This window comes from Mya arenaria, chromosome 12 (assembly GCF_026914265.1).
Source record: "Mya arenaria isolate MELC-2E11 chromosome 12, ASM2691426v1".
Lineage (NCBI taxonomy): Eukaryota > Metazoa > Mollusca > Bivalvia > Myida > Myidae > Mya > Mya arenaria.
The window spans coordinates 48,671,411-48,694,592 of record NC_069133.1 but is presented as its reverse complement, the minus strand read 5'-3'; the positions used below and the strand labels follow the sequence as shown (position 1 = coordinate 48,694,592).

General features: G+C 35.3%; 1 protein-coding gene across 1 annotated transcript in view; it reads left to right on the top strand.

Moving 5' to 3' along the window:
• Positions 1 to 508: 508 nt before the first annotated feature.
• LOC128212104 (cell division cycle protein 23 homolog) overlaps positions 509 to 23,182 on the top strand; it is a 29,494-nt gene continuing 6,820 nt past the window's right edge. Inside the window, exons 1-11 of the mRNA XM_052917366.1 lie at positions 509 to 631; positions 7,528 to 7,609; positions 9,108 to 9,288; positions 10,044 to 10,143; positions 10,877 to 11,009; positions 12,362 to 12,539; positions 13,232 to 13,411; positions 13,594 to 13,758; positions 14,337 to 14,445; positions 15,073 to 15,210; positions 16,033 to 16,111. Of these exons, the coding sequence (XP_052773326.1) occupies positions 531 to 631; positions 7,528 to 7,609; positions 9,108 to 9,288; positions 10,044 to 10,143; positions 10,877 to 11,009; positions 12,362 to 12,539; positions 13,232 to 13,411; positions 13,594 to 13,758; positions 14,337 to 14,445; positions 15,073 to 15,210; positions 16,033 to 16,111 (1,446 nt within the window). The 5' untranslated portion in view covers positions 509 to 530. The remainder of the gene's footprint in view (positions 632 to 7,527; positions 7,610 to 9,107; positions 9,289 to 10,043; positions 10,144 to 10,876; positions 11,010 to 12,361; positions 12,540 to 13,231; positions 13,412 to 13,593; positions 13,759 to 14,336; positions 14,446 to 15,072; positions 15,211 to 16,032; positions 16,112 to 23,182) is intronic.

Sequence of the window (23,182 nt, the reverse complement as noted above, 5' to 3'; positions counted from 1 at the left end):
ATCAGCATAGCATGTAGAGCTGTATCTAACAAGAAATGTCCCCTTAACGCACGGGAAATAGATTTGCCGTTCATCATATACGATACTGCGTTTGGTGCATACATTGTTTCGATAGCCTCTTGCAATCCTGAACCAGACAAAATATGCCCAGTGCTCCCTAAAAAACTCATCTCAGTATGAAAAACACCCAATCTGAGAATTATTTTCTTCCAAGGGATCTGTGCTTGTGCAATATGCAACAATGTTAGTGGCCTTCTGGAATAATGGCTAGTCAAAGGTGATCACTGGAGTAACTCCAAACTTCGATGACTGTGAACAGACAAAGTGCAAGGTTGAGTTAATACATGTCTCATCAATCGGGTTCAAAGTCCTTTACTCGGTATTTATCCGTTGCATAAAACTTGGCCCAGCTTTCACGCTAAAAAGGGAAGTAGCCGATGTGTGGTTTAATGATCGATAATCTATTTTGGTTGTTTGTAACCGATCGATTTGTTAAATATATTTAGTTCGTAAAATAAGCAACACTCAGGATGGTAGATGCGCGAAACTGGGATTTGACCAAAATTAAGCAGGAACTAGTCGTTGCTAGTAGAGAATTATCAAGCAGACGTCTTTTGCAAAGTGCTAAATGGTGAAGTCCAACATGTGTTTCCATTTGTGCTTTTTTGGGCCTAATTTCGTTACTTGTTTACAATATTATATTATAGTTCGGACAAACATTTCGGACAAATGGTATTTCAGTAATACTTGTACCTTTCCTGCAAGTAAATTTTGTTGCAAAAAGTCGTTATTTACTTTTAAGTTTCAAATAATTTATAATAGTAAGTCAGGTTGCAAGTTGTTTTTCGCATGAAGGCGAATCAGACCTAATCTGTTTGGATGGGAATTTTGAATTTATATCGCATTGTTATTTAGTCGAGGTACAATGTATGTCGTGTTAAGAAATTGAATGGTCATATCGTAACTGTCGGCTCATATATGAGGAAATAATTTACCATTTGAGTTTACAAAAATATGTATAACCTTACTGTAAGTATCAAACTAGTTCTGGCTTCCATAACTTTAATGTTGATATTTATTTTTTTGATGTTTACAACACATTAAAGTTATGGCGTAACCCCCATAGTAAAGTCAACCAGAATCAATTGAGTGTGATGATGCAATGCAATCACATGACCATGATGACGTCTATGGATTCTGTTTATAGCATCGGATTCACATTGTTCATTTAGTTGAATCCAATTGCAGTAAGGCTGTAAATACCTTAAAGATGCATCCTCACTGATTTACCATTTTTACAACTATTTTATTTTTTGTCTTGGAAAGAGCAAATTTTTGCGTAAATATCTGCAAACCAATAGACCAGATCCCAGATTTTCATATTTCCATTGGAAAATAAATGTGTTATGGCTTAAACCGTTACTAACGTCATGCGGAAATGACGTCATCATAACAAGTTGTAAAAAATGACGCTCTTATATATTTTAACAAAAATAAATTATTTTAACATTATTTCTTAAGCAATATTTAAAAAAATATTATCAAACGATGTCAAATTAAAATTCACGTCTTATGGTACAATTTTCATCAAGATGGTTTGTGTGAACTTTGGAAAACTTCAAATTTGCTTTGACGTCGGCGCAAAAAAATCGAGTTACAAAGAGGAAAAAGACGGAACTTTAACTTAAAAGATGGGAAATCAACAGTGAACAATCATTTTGCCAACAACCATACCGTTTATGACAAATTCAACAAAATCGAACAACAATTCCACAGGAGATATAACGTAAACGCTTGATAGTGTTCGGATCCCGGCGTAGAAATAACCGAAGAGGGACTTACAAGCTTAGTAAAAAGGAAGAGTAAATTATTTTTTCAACATATGTGGAGAGTCACTTTTTCTTCTGTACGTACTGGTGAGACATTTAATTTCGTTTTAATACAGGAGATAACAGTCTAGTCGTTCAAGATGGTGGCTTTTCGTGGAATATTAGTCGCCTGTATACTTCTTCAAATATATTTAAAGGCAGTGGAATACAACGATACCAACCAGCCTAAAACAAAACATAAATATTCTCCAGGCGAAAAAACACTTTTCAACTGTTTTGACTCTACAAAAAAAAAGTATTTTCACGTTTGAAATTCTTTCGTACCTTTCGCCCCCAGTGGTTGAAGTGGCACCCAGCCATTTTGTATCCTCCATGAGAACTATTAAAAACCTTCAGAAGTATTATGCCAAGGTTAATCCAAGATATATATTTTTCGTGTTCCTTCTACTAAGTGGTGACGTGCACCCTCACCCTGGACCTATTGAACAGGACAAGTATGCTGATAATTCGGGATTTTCAAATATGAAAAAAGGGAGACAACCTAAATTTCCTTGTTCGGTTTGTGGAAAAGGTGTAACTGCCCGTAGTAAAGCTGTCAACTGTGATTTTTGTGAAATCCGGACACATATAAGATGCTCAGGTTATATAAGTGATTCTTTTTACTCAAACGTATGCAAATCTAATGGATCTTTCTATTTCACTTGTCGGATATGTACTTTTAAATTATTATCTTTTTATCTTTGTGATGATTTAAACGATATTCATGATAGAATTCTGCCAGATTTACATGACAATAGTTTTGCTGAATCTTGTAGTAATTTTAACTGCTTTGAACTTAAAGGACTTCATTTTATTCATTTCAACATACGATCTCTATTACCAAAGTTGCCCGAAGTGAGACATTTAATGTCAAAATATAGATTTGCAGCCATAGCGTTTTCAGAGACCTGGCTGGACAATTCAGTTATGGACTCGGAAATACAAATTCAAGGATACAATGTGATCAGAAAGGACCGGAACAGACAAGGTGGTGGAGTATGCTTATACGTTAATGAAGATCTGGCGTTCACCGAAAGACGGGACCTAGAAAATGACAATCTTGAAGCAGTGTGGGCTGATATTTTATTACCAAAAACCAAACCTATTTTAATAGGGTCATGTTATAGACCACCTAAACAAACAGATTTTGTTGATATTTTTGAAAATGTTTTATCTATGGTTAGATCTGACACAGAATGGTACATCCTTGGTGATTTTAACATTTGTTTTTTTGCAAAGAAATCAGCTCTTTTTAAAAGGTTTGAACAAGTTCTTAATATCTTTAATCTAAAACAGATCATAAATGACCCTACCAGAATCTCAGAGTCCTCCTCTTCTGTGTTAGATCACATTTTATGTAGCCATCAAAACAAGATTGTTCAGTCTGGTACTCTTCCGATAGGTCTCAGTGATCATTTGCCTGTATTTTGTACGCGTAAAACACAGAAAGGGACGTATAATATGCATAAGAATGTTGTTGTAAGGTCTTTGAAACATTACAATGTAGATCATTTTATTCACAAACTTAAACTTTGCGATTGGTCAAACATGTTTATTGCAAAAACTGTAGAAGATTCATGGCTGTCTTTTAAAGAAACATTTCTGTCAGTTTTGAACACTGTTGCTCCTGTTAAGGAAGTCAGACTAAAACAAAGAAGTGAACCATGGTTAGATTCTAACATTCTGGAACTCATCAGTCAAAGAGATGCTTTTTATTTCAAATTCAAAATATACAAACAGAAGGAGATGTTAGATAAATATCGTTTTTACAGAAACCTTGTTCAGAAAGAAGTTATTAAGGCCAAATCGGAATATATGTCGAACAAGCTGGAAGAAAATAAAAATGATCCAAAAAAGCTGTGGTCAGATTTAAAAAATCTTGGATATAGTAGTAAAAGTAAATCTTCTCCAAATATTGTTTTGAACATTGATGATGAAAATTGTTTTGAACCATGTAAGATTGCAAATCACTTTAATACTTTTTTTACTACTGTAGCCTCAACTTTAGTAAAAAAACTACCTTTGCCCTTTGTTTAACTATGAGTCTGACTGTTTTAAACGATTTTATAAAGATAGAAATCCTGACTCTGTTAAATTTAAACTTCACACTGTTAGTGAAGAATACATTTACAAGGAACTATGTAAACTAAATTGTTCAAAAAGCACAGGGTTAGATAACATTCCTGCAAGATTTTTAAAAGATGCTGCACCATTTTTAAAGATACCAGTAACATTTCTGATAAACAGTTCTATCACAAGTAACATTGTACCATCTGAACTCAAAAATGCTAAAGTTAAACCATTGTTTAAGAAAAACAACAGATCTGATGTTTCAAACTATCGACCTGTAAGCATACTATGTATAGTTTCAAAAATCTTAGAAAGAGTTGTATACAACCAACTAGAATCTTTTCTTGTTAAACATGGATTATTATACGAACTTCAGAGTGGTTTTAGATGTAACTATTCAACTGACTCCTGCCTAATTCATTTGACCGACCATATAAAAGAACAAAATTCCAAAGGTCTATATACAGGAATGATTATGCTGGATCTTCAAAAGGCGTTTGATACCGTAGATCACAAAATTCTATGTCAGAAGTTAAAAGAAATTGGTGTGGATTCAATTGATTGGTTTCAATCATATTTATCTGGACGTAAACAAGTTGTCAATGTAAATAATACAACGTCTGAATTCATGAACATCTCTTGTGGCGTTCCTCAAGGAAGCATACTTGGACCGTTGCTGTTTTTATGCTATGTCAATGATATGAGTATAAGCATAAGTGAAAAATGTAAATTAATATTATATGCAGATGATAGTGCTATCCTTTTCTCACACAAAGATCCGTCTGTTATTAGTAATGTACTCGGCAAGGAACTTGAAAACTGTAGTAAGTGGTTAGTTGACAACAAACTGTCTTTGCATCTTGGAAAAACAGAATGTATTTTATTTGGGTCTAAAAGAAAACTAACAAAAGTTGATAGCTTTAATGTAAACTGCAATGGCCATATCATAAAACCTAAACAATCTGTTAAATATCTTGGAAATATACTGGACAATGATCTCAGTGCTGCATCTATTGTTAACAATATTGTCAGTAAAGTTAATTCTAGGCTAAAATTTTTATATAGACAAAATCGTTTTTTAGATATGAATCTAAGAAGATTGTTATGTAACTCCTTAATACAATGCCATTTTGACTATGCATCGACATCTTGGTACAGTGGTATATGTAAACAATTCAAGAACAGATTACAGGTCACTCAGAACAAAGTTGTCAGATTTATTTATGGCTATGATTGTAGAACTTCCCTGAAAGTCTCGGCTTTCAGTGATATTGGATGGCTTAATATAGAAAATAGGATAAAGCAACTACGACTAAACCATGTACATACAATCTTTAATAGCAAATGCCCATCACACTTACATGAACATTTTACTTTAGTCTCATCCACACATTCTTACAACAGTAGACATAGTGCTGGAAATTTTAAAGTGCCACAGGCTGACAGTTTTATATTAAATACTTTCTTTTATCAAGCAATCCAGGACTGGAACAGTCTTCCAATAAAGTTAAAAGAATTGAAAAATAAGAATACTTTTAAAAAAGAAGTGAAATCACATCTCATTGTTGGTATGAAATGTGCAGAAATGGAAGATTTCCTTTTTTATTAATTGTTATTCATTTAATCTTGCATATCAGTCCAAAGATTTTTGTCATATTATGCTAAAGTGTCATATGGTTTTAACAGTCGGTTGCATTATAACTGTAAAAGTTCGATATCAAACATTTAATCATTCTTTAACTGGTCAAGAGTACATGCATGTTATTTTTGTATAAGTAAACCTAATTTAAACAGCTTATAACTGAGATCTTGGCAAATAATTATATTTGTCATAAGGACCCCATTGGAAATAAGTTGAATAACTTTAATGGGTTATCCTGTGTTATATATTTGTCACATTGAATTAAATCTTTGTTAACGCACGTATGTATCCAAAGCATTCTAATGATGTTGTGCTTTAGTATAGATATCATCACTAATACTTTGTTATTCAGTCTGTGTTATAACTTTATGAGATATTTGGTTTGTTACAATGACATATATATGCACGAATAAATCTAACGGCTTAAAAAAAATGCATGAAACGCCAATTTATTAACTTAAATATGAAAATCTGCGATGTAATTTTTGTCAGCACATTTATACAACTGGTTTCCATGGAATTTCGCTAAAATAGCTCTTTCCAAGACAAAAATAAAAAAGTTGTCAAAACGTTCAATCTGTGAGAGTGCAGCTTTAAGCTTTTATTTTTAAATTTATTGACCATATAACTTTAGATTTTTATTTAGGTTGTGTATTATAGTTCATAGCACCCACGCTTTAATCAATGATGCCATGTTTTTAAATTGCATAGAAGTATTGTAAAATGTTGAGAGTTTTCCGAATGAGAGTATGCGATTTTTATATGCTATTTGTATATTAAATGTGCTGATGGATGATTTTGTAAAGTGTTATTGTATGTTAATATCATAACTAAAAATTTTAGGCAAACAAATACAGTCAACGAAATAGGTCTAAATGACCCTTGATCATTTGAAAACGTAATTTTATTCATAACTACATCGCGATCAGTCACAAATAGTAAGCATAATTTAAGAAAATAATTTAACATATTTTTGTAGTTTAACAAATAATTTCGAATTTAATATGATATATATATATATATCTAATTACTATTGAGTGAATGCAAATTATTGGCGTGTTGTTGGCGAGAATTTGAGTAATGTCTCCCAATTGGTGTCTTGGTTTCTGTGCCATATACATTCAGTATCAAACAATACACTTAACAAGGTGCTAAGTGTACCATTATCACCTCATTAACTGATGGTTACCATATGACCAATTGATTTCTTGGTGGTTACAAATTGAATAACAGAATGGTTACAAAATAACCAAGATTCAGCGGTTACGAAATGATAAGGTTACGAAATGACCAGATCCCGGAATTTTTTTGGGGGGAATTGTGCTTTTTCCCAGACGGGCAATTCATTTGATATACTTAATTAGGGTTCAACATACTTTATTATGACAGAAAGGACTACTTCCAGCATTTCCATGCATTCAGTGATCCATCCTTTCAAAATGAAATGAATAAAACAGTAAAACAGACTACCCTATTCATCAAATTCAGGTCAAAAAAGGTTCTTATGACACAGACAACATTTTTGCATTGTGAACTGCAGGTGCCTTTCTTTTTTAAATATAGTTATGACGGTGATGAAAAAAACAAACTCTTAAACACATTATTAAATACATAATGCTTGATGGATGACTTTTCATGCTCAGAACTAAAATGAAATAACGTATAATGGAAAAATGGCTTGTTTTTATGATTTTTTTATAGACGTAATAATGCTTTAGCTAAGAACACAGTCAAACTTAATGGCACATTATGGCGATAAAACCACTTTTATATGAAGGATTTGCCATATGAAAAATTAATCCATTTCTTACCACTAGGAGTAGGACTAGTCTTGATCTTTGCCAATCGGTATATTTTTAGACAATTTTGCATTAAAATGAAGTAGCAGTGAAGAGTCTTATTCAATGACAATTGTTTCTAGTCTTGCTTTCTCTGTTTGAATATCAGGTGTGCAGAGCTGTCCTTTTCCCTGAGCAAGTTCGCCGATGTTTCCCAAGTTAAGGATGTGCTGCAGCAGGAGCCAGATGAGGTAATTAGTTATATGATTTAAGGTAATGCAACCATGTCTGGTTGGTCATAAATCTGAAGAGCTTTATCAGTAGTGTGGCTGTAAGTGACAGGCTTAAACTTCATTTTTGGTCATTATATAATAAAATTGTGAATGAAAAGTAGTTCGAAAATATTTATCATGAAACTTGGTTCAGCACATGTTGTTCAGATCATCAGATGACTGAGTCAAGTTCCCTCTCTCACCCAACAGGTTATGGATTCTATCATTGCCAGGGACATCATCAGGGACACTCAGAAACCGAAACTGGTTTCAACCTTGAAATTTTGAATGAGATTATAGCTGTCTTATCAATTGAGCTACCATGTTCCCTCTACTATAAGACAGGGAAATTGGGTCCCGATTTTTAACCTAAAAGTAGGGGGCCCATCTTATAGGTGAGGCTGTAAGAGATTCAGAAAAAAAGAGTCAGAATCAGTAATATTCAGCATACGGGATTTCACTGATTTATTGTCTGTTGATGACACCCGAATAAAAGTGACAAGATCATACCCATCGGATTAAGACGACCATCTGCTTTGATTCGCTACGATGAACACTCAATATCTTCTAATTAGCAAACCCATGTTACCGGTCCAAACACTTTGTTTATCACAGGAGACAGATTTTGCTGCCTTTATAATTGAAATATTTTGGAAAAAAAATCATTGTTTTATTTTTTCCATGTCGGAAATAAAACTTACTTTTTCCTTACGATAAGGTTTGCGTATATCATGCAGACTTACTGGCATGTTTCAATACACATTTCATCAATTGTTTAATTTAGATTTATTTATCCACAATCATCAATGGTTATTTATTTCTCCTAATTTAAGTCCCATCAACTGCAATGCAAACAAACACCTGCGAAAATTTAACTTATTAATACATGTAATAGAATGTGTAGTGTCTGTCGGCTGCAGATCAAACGGTACAGTTTGTGACATCACAGCACGAGCTGTGTAAACATCAAAGGTTTATGGCAATGTTTTGTATCTAAATAGGTCAGCCTTTGCCGTATGATCCCATTTACTCCCAAGATTGCGTCTAGGCTGGTTAGCACATAGCATACGATTGGAAAAATAATAATCAATAATCCTCCTCTGAGAACCTGTACGAAAAAATGATGCTTTATAATAATCCTTAACTGCGTAACCATGTTCTATTATTAAACTACCGCCACATTAGAGAGTTCACAGTTGACATTAAATCAGTGATTTTCTTACAAGCAAATGAACAAACTTAGTTGATAATTGACTGTTTAGCTTGAACATTATCACAGACTTGGAGAAATTCAAGTGCTGGATTTGGTTTAAAAATCAACCCCGTGTTATAAACAAGTCTAGACAAAAACACTAGATTTCATGGTCAAAGTTAGGGGGTTGTCTTTTAAGCGGAGCGCCTTATAGTCGGAGAAATACAGTAAAATAATTCAACTGTTATATAACCTTAAAAAAATATAATATGTGCACAATTTCAGATATTTCTTCAAGAGTATGACAAATACACCCTGGCTACATCATACTTTGACCTGAAGGAGTATGACCGAGCTGCGTACTTCCTAAAGGAGTGTAGAAGCAAGAAGTGTTTCTTCCTTTACATCTACTCGCAGTATCTCGGCGATGAGAAGAGAAAACTAGATAAGGCCTCAGATTCTATTGGTATTTGTTCATGTTTTTCTCTATTATATATACAAATTGCAAGTTGGCAGCATTTCTCTGATGCTCTAAAATACATACTTATGATGCCTTAATGATCCCCCGAGGAGATATAGTAATGGTAGGCGTGTGTGTGCGTGCATCCAGGCAATCTTGTCCTGAGGATAATTTAAAAAGGCATTAGGGTTGTGACTTCTTAAACATAAAGTTCCATAGAGGAGAAGTGCAGTGTACAGGAACTATAACTCAAAGTGCAGTATTGTTTTAGTTATTGCCCATTGTAAATATTCATATATATTTTCCGAAGATATAAACTTGAAAAGTCTTTAAGGTAGTGTCTTCAAACTTTTTATTGATTCATTTAGAAGTAGTGCAGTGCACAAAAACCATAACTCTGGGGAAAGGTTTATATAGTTATTGCCCCTTTTCATACTTATTTTTTGTCTGGAGCTTTTCTTGAAAAGTCATAATGGTGTTGACTCATTTAAGAGAAGTGCAGTACAAAATAATCATTGCAAATGCCACATGTTTGGGCGAATTTTTGTTCTGATATCACATTTTTGCACTTGATTTTTCTTTGATTTTTGGACTCAATTTTTAGTTGTTGGCAAATAAATAGGGTCGGTCAGGTAAAATATATTAATTAGTATTAGTTTTGGTCAATTTTATAAACCTGTATTGAATGGCCACTCATGCAATGTTGTCTATTCATAATTGTTATTGTCCACCATTGTACATATAATGATTGTTCTCTCCAGGACCACCGGACCATCTAGAGAATGAGCATTTGAAAACTTTGAGGATAGAGCTGAGCAAGAAATATGCCAACAGGGAGCTGGATGGTTACTCCCTTTACCTGTAAGAAAACAAGCAAATTATTTAGATACATGTATAAACCACTCATAGTTCAATACACATTAAGTCTGTGTGTTTAATTTTTACAAGGTACTACATGTATATAAAATATATGCTGGAGTGTTTATACGTATATTTGCAACATTATTTCTTCATATAAATGTAAAATGAATCTTTGTGAAGGTTTAGCTTTAGGTTAAAGTAAGCTGATTGTTTGTTCCAAAATCAATTTATGATGCTATGGAAATACTTTATGTGAATGATGATAAGGCCTACAAAAAAAATACATTTGGTTCGGGTAACCCGACCCTACCTACGGAATAAGCGCCGACCCTACCGTTTTTATAGTCAATTTGATTTTTTTTTTGAAAAACTGCTTTTCAATATGTAGTTGAAAACCTTAAATTCTTATACAGAAGATGACTTTAACACCATTCTCCAATGATGAAAATTACATTCTTATATAAAGCCTCATAAAAAATAAAAAATGAAAAGCCAACCTACCCTACCTATTTTTGAAAAGGATGTTACCCTAACTAAACAATTTATATTTTTAGGCCTAACTGAAAACCCATTATTGTGAGATGTCAGTAGGACACAAAGTACAAGTTGATAAAGAAATATAACGAGGTGTAACATTGTAACACAACAGCCATGTTTGCTTTGATAATTAAAGTCCAGTGTGACAAGTATAAAGATGCTCCGAGGCATAATCTAAATCCATATTTATCATAAGGTATGGAGTTATATTGAAGAAACTGGACCTCCTTAAGGATGCAGTTGAAATATTTCTGGAGTCTCTCAAGCTGGAGCCACTACACTGGGGTACCTGGCAAGAGCTGGTCCCTCTCATTGCAGACAGGGAGATGGTATGTAAGGTTTAAGGGGCCAGTTTTGGAGTTAAATCTTCTTTGAGTATGTTCAATGCATGTATGACAATCATAAGGTCTGTGAACCCCAATGCAAAAGTTTGAGTTTAGGACTGTTACAGTGTTACTTGCAAGTTAGAAAGAATTCAGTACAAGCATTTATATTTAAGCCAATGCCATAGGCTTATTGGGCCAATTTTAGAATTATAAATATTTTTTTGCTGCCAGCAGTAGTGAAGGGCTGTCTGTAAGCATGAGAAGATTGAGCAAAGACCTTATCAAGGGGAAACTGTCCATCAAAAGAAAACTGCAACAACACTAATAAACTCCACCTGAGGATCATTTAAGAGATAGGACAAAGTGCATAAAGAAAGCCAATCTTTAGACCTCTAAACATAAAGACAGTCCACATAGCCCTTAAAACACTTAAACGACTTCTTGTTATGAAAGATTAAAAATGCAAAATTTCTTATACAGTCCAGACTCGCTATGCCGACGTCGGATATCCCGACTTTCCGGTTGTGTCAACTTTTTTCTCCGGTCCCGAATTTTTTCCTTCTTATTCTATAAAAATAAATCTGCTTGTGTCGATTTTTCTATCTCGATTTTTTCGCTATGTCGACCTCCTATTTCAGTCCCTGTAGTCGAATTTCACATGTTTTCCTTGTTCCTTATGTCAAACTATATAGATCGAGCTAGGTGTGAAAATATTCATGACTTGCGGCATGTGGCTTAACTACCGTGCGTGTCAAAATAACAAACTGTCATAATTGGAGGTTATTTAATAAGTGTGAATAATTAAAGTTGTAAAGTTGTTTGTTTATGTTTTTGATTAGAGAAATCAATTGTACAAGAGACATTTATTGAAACGCTCGAGGACACTGGTGATATCATGGGAAAATTCAACAACAATGAAAGTTACGTAAGGAAGAACTTTCTCTACACTGCATGTAGAAAGAAAACTTTTTTTAAACCAATTAATTGAATAGAATTAAATAAATTTGACACAAATAAATAATTTTTTACTTTATTTTTCAATTATACGTTTGCTGTTATCACGATGGTAATATGTAACAAGGCTGTTCAATTGCAGAAGTCGGTTTAGACATAAATCAAACTCAGATGTGTTGGGTTTGGTGTCAGATATTTTTTTTGTAATTTGGATGTGTGGAATGTTCGTTATGTTGACTTTTTTCCCTAGGTCCCGAAAAGGCCAAATAACGAGTTTCGACTGTAATTATAATTGCAAAGGATAAAAACAAGGCTTTGTCATGTCTCAACTATATTTCTGTACAATTTTAATGAAAAGTTAATATGCATCTATATACAAGACTTTGCCATGCTTTACATAGCTGATGTCCATGAGCCTCCCAAGCACATGGATGAAGCAATTCTTCGTGGCCATGGTGTTCCTGGAACTACAGCTGAATGAGGAGGCTTTAAAGATATACCAGGATTTGGAGGAGAACGGTTTTGAGCAGAGTACATACATCGTGTCAAACATAGCGGTAGCATTCCATAACATGCGAGGTATGCATGATGTTTTCATCAGCTTAATTGCGGAATATGAAATACATGAATAGGTAAAGGAAGACACATGACCCGGTGGCTTCAACAATTGTCAAGTTTAGCTTCTTTTACGACTGAAAAACAACAACAGACAAGTGTTGGTCTTGTTATGTAGTTAGTGCTAAAATGCATGAGCACATGAATACAATGTGTAAAATTTTGTGATGGCATTTCATAGCATGAGAGGTCTATGGATTACTTATCTTTTTCCCAAACTTCTGACATAATAAGACTCATGAAAAATAGATAGCAAGCATGAAATCTGGGTCCAATGGGACCTTCAATCAATTTACGTGTAGCGCTTGATGCTGCCAATGGCTATTTGTTAGTACATTGTATAAGTAAGGAAAATGAACAAATAATAGTTATGGCTGCTGAAGATATGTGTTATCTGATTTCATAATGAATTAATCATTGCCATACTGATATGACAGTCATGGGGTATATATGGCTTGTAAACTGTTCCTTCCCAACTAACATGATTTGAATGGCTTTGGTCAGTCAGAGGTTGTTTGTCAGAGGTGGTGAAAGTAATTTATAAATAATACCCATATACTTTGGGTTATGTAACCATGAGCTGTTATTGATAAAATATAGCCCGTTGATTTGTCAATTGAATGGTTGATTGATAACTAGCCTCATGTCAATTGCAGATGTAGATGCTGCCTTATCGTCCTTCCATGAGCTGCAGCGTTTAGACCCATACAGACTGGAGAATATGGACACATTTAGCAACCTCCTGTATGTGAAAGAGATGAGATATGAGCTGGCCAACCTGGCACACAAGCTTAGCGACATTGACAAGTATAGGGTGGAGACATGCTGTGTTATTGGTAAGTCTTATGTCACTGTTTCCATCCTAGTCCTCATTTAGAGGAATTTTAAGTATTGTAAATAACTTGCATGCAGCAATATAAGGAATTTTGTTTCTCTGGTATTAATCAATCACGCATTTACGGTGCATTTGGGAGAAATGAGTCTTATGGAGTTCTTAAATTGATTTTTTTTTTCCCAGGCAACTACTATTCTCTGAGGTCAGAGCACGAGAAGGCGGCCCTGTATTTTCAACGTTGTATCAAACTCAACCCTCTGTATTTGTCTGCGTGGACGCTCATGGGACACGAGTTCATGGAGATGAAAAACACCAATGCTGCCATACAGGCCTACAGACAGGCTCTTGGTAAGAGGTTATAATTGGGATAGTGCAATTTATAATTTCTTTTATACCATTCATTTACTGGCTGATTGGTTAGTGCATTGGTTGGCACTCAAAAAGTCTACCAGAGCGTTTCAAGATTGATTCCCTGTCTTTGGACATTTGTGTTTGATTGGTGGACTCTAAGCCAACAATTGGGCTTTCTAGGTTCTTGTGTTTTCCCCCCTAATTAATACTACATGACAACACAAGACACATGCCACTCATGCTACAATGTTCAATGAGCTAACCCTAACCCTATCTTTATCTCTAAAAAAGGAAAAAAAAGTACAATGTAATTTGACTTTTTGACCAATTACTCATATTTAATGAGTTATTTATCTTGATCATTTACAGAAGGAAAAGACAAGCATTTTGATGGCTTCACGGCGCTTTAGTTATAAATTTCAAGTTTCATGGTTCGGAATTTCCGACCAATTACTCTTGCTAAAATAATTAATGAGTTATATCTCTTGTACACTTTTAGGAGCAAAAAGACGAGCATTTTGATTGCTCCACTTTGCTCTTGTAATAAATCACATTTTTCATGATTTATTTTGCAGAGGTGAACAAGCGTGATTACCGAGCCTGGTACGGTCTTGGACAGACGTACGAGATACTGAAGATGCCGTATTACTGCCTCTATTACTATAGAAATGCCCAGAAACTCAGGTGAGTAAAGTGAGTTCACGGGTCAAATCCCAAGTGAGCTCGCGGGACAAATCCCAAGTGAGTTCAAGTGACAAATTCCATGAGCGAAGAAAATCCTTTTCTAGTACATGAATTTTTTTTGGAATAACTTTATGAAAGATAGTTTTCTTTGAAGAGAAGTCTAAATGAAACCTAAAAATAGGTGAACTTTAAAATAATGAATAGTTTTGTCAAAGATTAAGAGACAATTTTAGTCCACTTGGCACCCATTATTCTTCGCCTTAGAATAATCTTGAGCATTCTAGAATGTTAATACATGAAGCCTTTTTATATTTGAATGTCTTAAAAAAGAAGCTTTATATAGCTGAATTGATTTTTCCATTGTAATTACTAAATAAATCCATTAAAACCCTAGTAAAGTAAGTTCTGAGGGGTGAATGCGAAAAGGTTCTAAGTGACGTTAAATAATGAAGGTAGAACATTTTCTCATTCATCCCTCGTAACTCTCTTTCAGTCCTATGACCATAGGACCAAGTATTCAGACCGCCTGCAGACACGATATTGTTAATGATTAAGACTTGAGTTGGCCCTGCTTTCTATATAGTGGTATTCCAATTTCCCCTAACAGTATATTCTTATTTATTGCAGGCCAAATGACAGTCGGATGATAATGGCCCTGGGTGAGTCGTACGAGAAGCTGGACCGCCTTCAGGAGGCCAAGAAATGTTTCTGGAAAGCACACATGGTCGGCGATATTGAAGGGTCATCATTGCTCAAGCTGGCTAGGTTAGTTTTAAAGTATTGTCAAGTTAGCTTATCATAAAGCTGAAAATTAATATGATGCATAGTGAATATTATCCAGAGCTTTTTAAAGCATCCTAGTCCATTGATTTCCTTTTTTTAAACTAGTTTATTTCGAAGAAAACAGTCCAGGTAACATGAAAACTTTAGTGTCATTAGCATTAGTGGGATTGTTTTCAGAGCAGTCAGGTAGAATTGCAGTCAAGCAGAAACATTACCCTTGGTAATAATTCATAATAAACCATTCATATCAACACCCTATCAATTAAAAAAATATCAACAGACTAGCATTAGCGTTCACTCCATGGTGCAGTTGGTTCTTGTTTGCTATCGTGTGAAACAAACATGTTCAGAATACCTACGGAAAATGAAACAATCTATTCTTGCTACAACATATGGAGGTTTAAAGTGTTTTTTCAGTGTAAGATGGCAATTATACTTCACAGAGTGAGCACCAAAACCTATATTTTATAAGTGTTGTAACCATGAATAAAATATTTCGTTTTGATGTTTACTTGTGAAATTTATTGTTATATTACACTGAAAAAAAACCAGTTAATTTTTATTAAGTCTAAAAAGGTTTTAAAATGACAGTTAATTGTAGTTTTCAGAAAAGCAAACATCATGTCTTTTCATAAATGATGTTGCTTAAATTTGTTCCTAGTTCTGTGTGCACAGATATGACATATGAAGCGGGTTAAAATTTCAAAACCCCGGAAAAAATCATATTTATATTTTTCACTTTTTGAAACAGTGCAAAATTATTATAAAGCACCGAAAAGCATACAATAAAGTTCATTATTTCAGGCTACATGAGAGACTAGGTGAGGAACAGCAAGCAGCTGGGGCGTACAATGAGTTCATCAACAAAGCCAAGGCTCAAATGGTAGACGTGTTCTTTCTTAGTTAAAATTCTTTTTTATGATTTTGAAACTAATAAGATAATTATAAATTGTCAGCCACATACACTGAGTTGATCAACAAAGCCAGGCCTAAATGATAGGAATTTTTCTTTTGTAGTTAAAATTCTATTTTATGATTTTCAAACTAATGAGACAATTATAAATTGTCAGCCACGTACCCTGAGATTATCATCAAAGCCAATGCCTCAGTGGTCTTAATTATCTTTCTCATTAATATCACACTTCGTTTGTGGGGGTATAAAGGAGTGAGCTTGTCTGTCGGTCTGTCGGTTTTCATGGTTTCCAGACGATAACTCATGAAAGGCTAGACATATTTGAACAATTTTTGGTACACAGGTGTAACATCAGAAGATACTGGTCAAGTTCGATATTGGGGCCGGTGGGGCCAAGGTCAAGGTCACTGTTACTAAAAATAGAAAAACAGTTTCCGGACGATAACTCATGAAAGGCTTGACAGATTTGAACAATTTTTGGTACACAGGTGTAACATCAGAAGATACAGGTCAAGTTCGATATTGGGGCTGGTGGGGCCAAGGTCAAGGTCACTGTTACTAAAGATAGAAAAACGGTTTCCGGACGAAAACTCATGAAAGGCTAGACAGATTTGAACAATTTTTGGTACACAGGTGTAACATCAGAAGATACAGGTCAAGTTCGATATTGGGGCTGGTGGGGTCAAGGTCACTGTTACTAAAAATAGAAAAACGGTTTCCGGACGATAACTCATGAAAGACTAGACAGATTTGAACAATTTTTGGTACACAGGTGTAACATCAGAAGATACAGGTCAAGTTCGATATTGGGGCTGGTGGGGCCAAGGTCAAGGTCACTGTTACTAAAAATATAAAAACGGTTTCCGGACGATAACTCATGAAAGGCTAGACAGATTTGAACAATTTTTGGTACACAGGTGTAACATCAGAAGATACAGTTTGGTACACAGGTGTAACATCAGAAGATATAGGTCAAGTTCGATATTAGGGCTGGTTGGGCCAAGGTCAAGGTCACTGTTACTAAAAATAGAAAAACGGTTTCCGGACGATAACACATGAAAGGCTTGACAGATTTGAACAATTTTTGGTATACAGGTGTAACATCAGAAGATACAGGTCAAGTTCGATATTGGGGCTGGTGGGGCCAAAGTCAAGGTCACTGTTACTAAAAATAGAAAAACGGTTTCCGGACGATAAATCATGAAAGGCTTGACAGATTTTAACAATTTTTGGTATACAGGTGTAACATCAGAAGATACAGGTCAAGTTAGATATTGGGGCTGGTGGGGTCAAGGTCACTGTTACTAAAAATAGAAAAACGGTTTCCAGACGATAACTCATGAAAGGCTAGACAGATTTGAACAATTTTTGGTACACAGGTGTAACATCAGAAGATACAGGTCAAGTTCGATATTGGGGCTGGTGGGGCCAAGGTCAAGGTCACTGTTACTAAAAATAGAAAAACGGTTTCCGGACGATAACTCATGAAAGGCTAGTTTTTCTTGTCAGCAGTGTAACTTCTAAATTACTCAACAGATTTAAATAAAACAATACATGCATGATAAAAGAAGATGCAGTGTGCAGTAACCTTGGAGTTATGTGTGTCCTGTGTCCAGGCGGCATTTGGGGGTATTCATCACTCCTGTGACAGCTCTAAGTTTTGTCTTTCATAACAACAATAATAAGTAAATAACTATTTAACTTCTAATGTAAATATGCATGAATCTTTGAGCCTCATAAAGCTGTATTAAGTGTAATTTACCATGTGTGGAAAATATCTTTTATTGAGCAATTAGAGGAATTATTAAAAAAATCCATTGCTTTCACATTGATCAGGTCATTGCTACTGGTGGTAATTTAACTGTGTCATTATTTGTCTCAAAGAAAGAGTTATTATTAAAGATGAAAGACAATTCTGAAGTCATTTCCTAGAAATTGATATGTAATTACATATAATAGTCAAGCCAAGCCTTGTTTGGATCAGATTATTAGCCTGGATGTGACCTTTAAGTATACACCTAACATTTGTTTCTATAACAGTTTTAACTTGAAAGGCTTGGTTATAACTTTTTGTTTTTTTATGCAGTGTAAGCAATATGTTCTCTTTTTAAGACCTCAATGAAAGTCGTTTTATAATCGTACATGTGTAGGATTCAGTTATGGAGGGATGCTGCCGCCTGTCGTTGATTGGAAGCACCCTTTTGCACTCATGGTGAACAGCATGGGAATCATTTTGCTGTCATAGATTTTATTGCATATGATTGTTATATATCTTTTGTTTTAATGAAAACTTATAATATGATTATTAATACATACAAACTTGACATATTCGCCAGTTGAAACCAATTATTATTTCAATTATAATAAATAAACACAATTCCTAATATTTAAGTTTTTCACAGCCTGATTAAATGTGCCCTTTTCTCCCTAAGCACTCATTTCCTTTTCTGCAGCACAGTGCCATTTTGAATAAGATTTTCAATGAATGGACTGAAAGGTGGCCAGGCATCAAAACATTGGTTTCCCCCTAATAACATAAGCTAGCTAGATAGTAAGGAAAGTTGTGAAGCTTATGTGAAGAGCTTGGGATGACTGTTTTTTTAAGGGGGGGGGGGGGGTCAAAGTTAAAGGTTACTTAAAGCTGCACTCTCACAGATTGAATGTTTTAACAACGTTTTATTTTTTGTCTTGGAACGAGCACTTTTTGCAAAAATGCATGAAAACCAGTTATATAAGACTGCTGACAAAAAGTTAGATCGCAGATTTTTAAATATAAGTTCAAAAATTGATATTTTATGTATTTTTCTTAAACCGTTATTTACGGTTTAAGCCATAAAACATTAATTTTCGAACGGAAATATGAAAATCTGCGATCTGATCTTTTGTTAGCAATCTTTTATTATTGGTTTGCAGATATTTACGCATAAATTTGTTCTTTCCAAGACAAAAAATAAAAAGGTTGTAAAAACGGTAAGTCTGTGAGAGTGCAGCTTTAAAATAGAAAAATGGTTCCCGCCCAACAACTTTAGTTAGAATTGATGGAAACTAAACACATAAGCTATAACTTAACTAATGTACTTTTCAATTATGTCTCTTTGGTAAAGATAAAGGCTGGTACTTTTAACTAACTCATACAAGAAATAAATTGGCTATAATTTTTATTACCCACATTATAAAGCTGGTTTCGTAAAATTGCAGCATTTTTAGTTACAACTTGGCATAAAACTCTAACATGACCGACTGTAGCCTGGGTCAGGGATGTCCACACTAACTAAACTCACAAAAAACATGTCAGCATGTAAATGAGTGGATTTTATTCTTCTTTCAAACATGGATTGCGGTGTTAAATTTCAAAGCTAAACAAGATTAAAGCCATTTGAAAAATGAATAATTCCTTTGAAATCACATCAATTAAAGTCCTTAGGATCTTCAAAGAGTGCTTCTGGGAGTATCAAGAATGTCTGGGAGTATCAAGAACAAGAAAGCCTACATCTGGCACTTTTGGGGTTTCATTTACTCTATAATCAACCAAATTCAATGTAATTTATAGAAATTGAAAACTGAATTACAGCCTCATATTTATTTTTCCTAAAAATAGTATGATGGATTGGTAAATGGGGGAACAGAACAAAATCCAGACGCGAGCAAACACCAATTTGATTTGTCTGTCTTTTAAGCTCACCTGAGCAGAAAGTGCACAGCATGAGCTTTTATGATAGGGTAATCATCTGTTGTTCTCCGTTATCAAAATTTACCTTCAAACCACTTCTCCTAAATCACTGGGACAATTTCAACCAAACTTCACGTAATCACTCCTCAAAGCTGGTCCTCTTCCTGATTCCTTCAATAAAAGTGGCCAATGAAAGGAAAAAAATATTTTCACAGAAACCACTGCTCCAATTTAAAAATATTTTAACAGAAATGTTCCATAGGTGAACCTGTATCAAATTCCTCCACTCATGTTGATTCTTTGAAAAACATGGCCGCCAGGGTTTGGGCTACTTTTCACTATATACATATATGTCTATAATTATGGAAACTTTGATAATTTCTCATCAAAATCTCCTGGCCCATTTTTTTGCCCCCGAAGGTGGGCATATTAAAATCGCACCGTCCGTCAGTCCGTGTGTCCGGCTCAATAACTTGTGTCCGGGTTGTAACTTTCCCTTGTATGGACAGATTTTAAAATAACGTTCCACATGCGTTCCACATACCAAGGCGACGTGTCGCGTGCAAGACCCGTGTTCCTACCTCATAGGTCAGGGTCACACATAGTGTTTATGGAGTGCTGCATATAAAGACATAGAGAATAGGTTGTCTTGTCCGGGCAGTAACTTTCCCTTTTACGGACAGATTTTTAAATAACTTGCCAGATGTGTTTCACATACCAAGACGAGGTGTCGCGTGCAAGACCCGTGTCCCTACCTCTAAGGTCAAGGTCACACTTAGGTGTTTATTCACAATAGAATGCTGCATATATAAGGACATAGAGTATAGGTTGTCGTGTCCGGGCTGTACGTCTCTAATATTTTAACAGAAATGTTCCATAGGTGAACCTGTATCAAATTCCTCCACCCATGTTGATTCTTTGAAAAACATGGCCGCCAGGGGTTGGGCTACTTTTCACTATATACATGTATGTCTATAATTATGGAAACTTTGATAATTTCTCATCAAAATCTCCTGGCCCATTTTTATGCCCCCAAAGGTGGGCATATTAAAATCGCACAGTCCGTCCGTCTGTATAGAGTATAGGTTGTCGTGTCCGGGCTGTAAGTCTCCCTTGTATGGACAGATTTTAAAAATAACTTGCCACATGTGTCCGACATACAAAGGCGACATGTCACATGCAAGACCCATGCCCCTACCTCTAAGTTCAAGGTCACACTTAGTGTTTATTCACAATGGAATGCTGCTTATAAGGACATAACAGTGTAGGTTGTCAAGTATGGGTGGTATTTTTTATTGTTTAGAGGCAATTTAAAATAACTTGCCATATGTATTTGACACGTAAAGGCAAGGTCAACTTTTCATGTACTGACCTTGTTCATAGGTCAATGTCACATTCGGGAGCATTCGTCACATACTGTGACAGCTCTTGTTTAATAATATCTCAGAAATGACCCTCTATCTGAAGTTCTACATCTTATATTGACTTGTAAAAAGAGGGCTTCCAGGGGGTTACGGCTACTTTTTACTATTTGTCTGTTTGGAAAACTTTGAAAATGCTCTCCTCAGAATCTGCTGGCCCAATTTTAAAATAGTCCCATAAATACCACAATACACACATGTCCAGCTAGTCCCATAACTACTCAATACACACATGTCCAGCTAGTCCCATAACTACTACAATACACACATGTCCATTTAGTCCCATAACTACTACAATACAAACATGTCCAGCTAGTCCCATAACTACTACAATACACACATGTCCAGCTAGTCCCATAACTACTACAATACAGACATGTCCAGCTAGTCCCATAACTACTACAATGCACACATGTCCAGCTAGTCCCATAACTACTACAATACACACATGACCAGCTAGTCCCATAACTACTACAATACACACATGTCCAGCTAGTCTCATAACTACTACAATACACACATGTCTAGCTAGTCCCATAACTACTACAATACACACATGACCAGCTAGTCCCATAACTACTACAATACATACATGACCAGCTAGTCCCATAACTACTACAATACATACATGACCAGCTGTCCCATAACTACTACAATACATACATGACCAGCTGTCCCATAACTACTACAATACATACATGACCAGCTAGTCCCATAACTACTACAATACATACATGACCAGCTAGTCCCATAACTACTACAATACATACATGACCAGCTAGTCCCATAACTACTACAATACATACATGACCAGCTAGTCCCATAACTACTACAATACATACATGACCAGCTAGTCCCATAACTACTACAATACATACATGACCAGCTAGTCCCATAACTACTACAATACACACATGTCCAGCTAGTCCCATAACTACTACAATACATACATGGCCAGCTAGTCCCATAACTACTACAATACATACATGACCAGCTAGTCCCATAACTACTACAATACACACATGTCCAGCTAGTCCCATAACTACTACAATACATACATGACCAGCTAGTCCCATAACAACTACAATACACGTATGTCCAGCTATGTCCAGCTAGTCCCATAACTACTACAATACACACATGACCAGCTAGTCCCATAACTACTACAATACACACATGTCCAGCTAGTCACATAACTTCTACAATACACACATGTCCAGCTAGTCTCATAACTACTACAATACACACATGTCCAGCTAGTCCCATAACTACTACAATACACACATGTCCAGCTAGTCACATAACTTCTACAATACACACATGTCCAGCTAGTCTCATAACTACTACAATACACACATGTCCAGCTAGTCTCATAACTACTACAATACACACATGACCAGCTAGTCCCATAACTACTACAATACACACATGTCCAGCTAGTCACATAACTTCTACAATACACACATGTCCAGCTAGTCTCATAACTACTACAATACACACATGTCCAGCTAGTCACATAACTTCTACAATACACACATGTCCAGCTAGTCTCATAACTACTACAATACACACATGACCAGCTAGTCCCATAACTACTACAATACATACATGTCCAGCTGGTCCCATAACTACTACAATACAAACATGTCCAGCTAGTCACATAACAACTACAATACACACATGTCCAGCTAGTCCCATAACTACTACAATACATACATGTCCAGATAGTCACATAACTACTACAATACACACATGACCAGATAGTCCCATAACTACTACAATACACACATGTCCAGCTAGTCCCATAACTACTACAATACACACATGTCCAGCTAGTCCCATAACTACTACAATACACACATGTCCAGCTAGTCCCATAACTACTACAATACACACATGTCCAGCTAGTCTCATAACTACTACAATACACACATGACCAGCTAGTCCCAT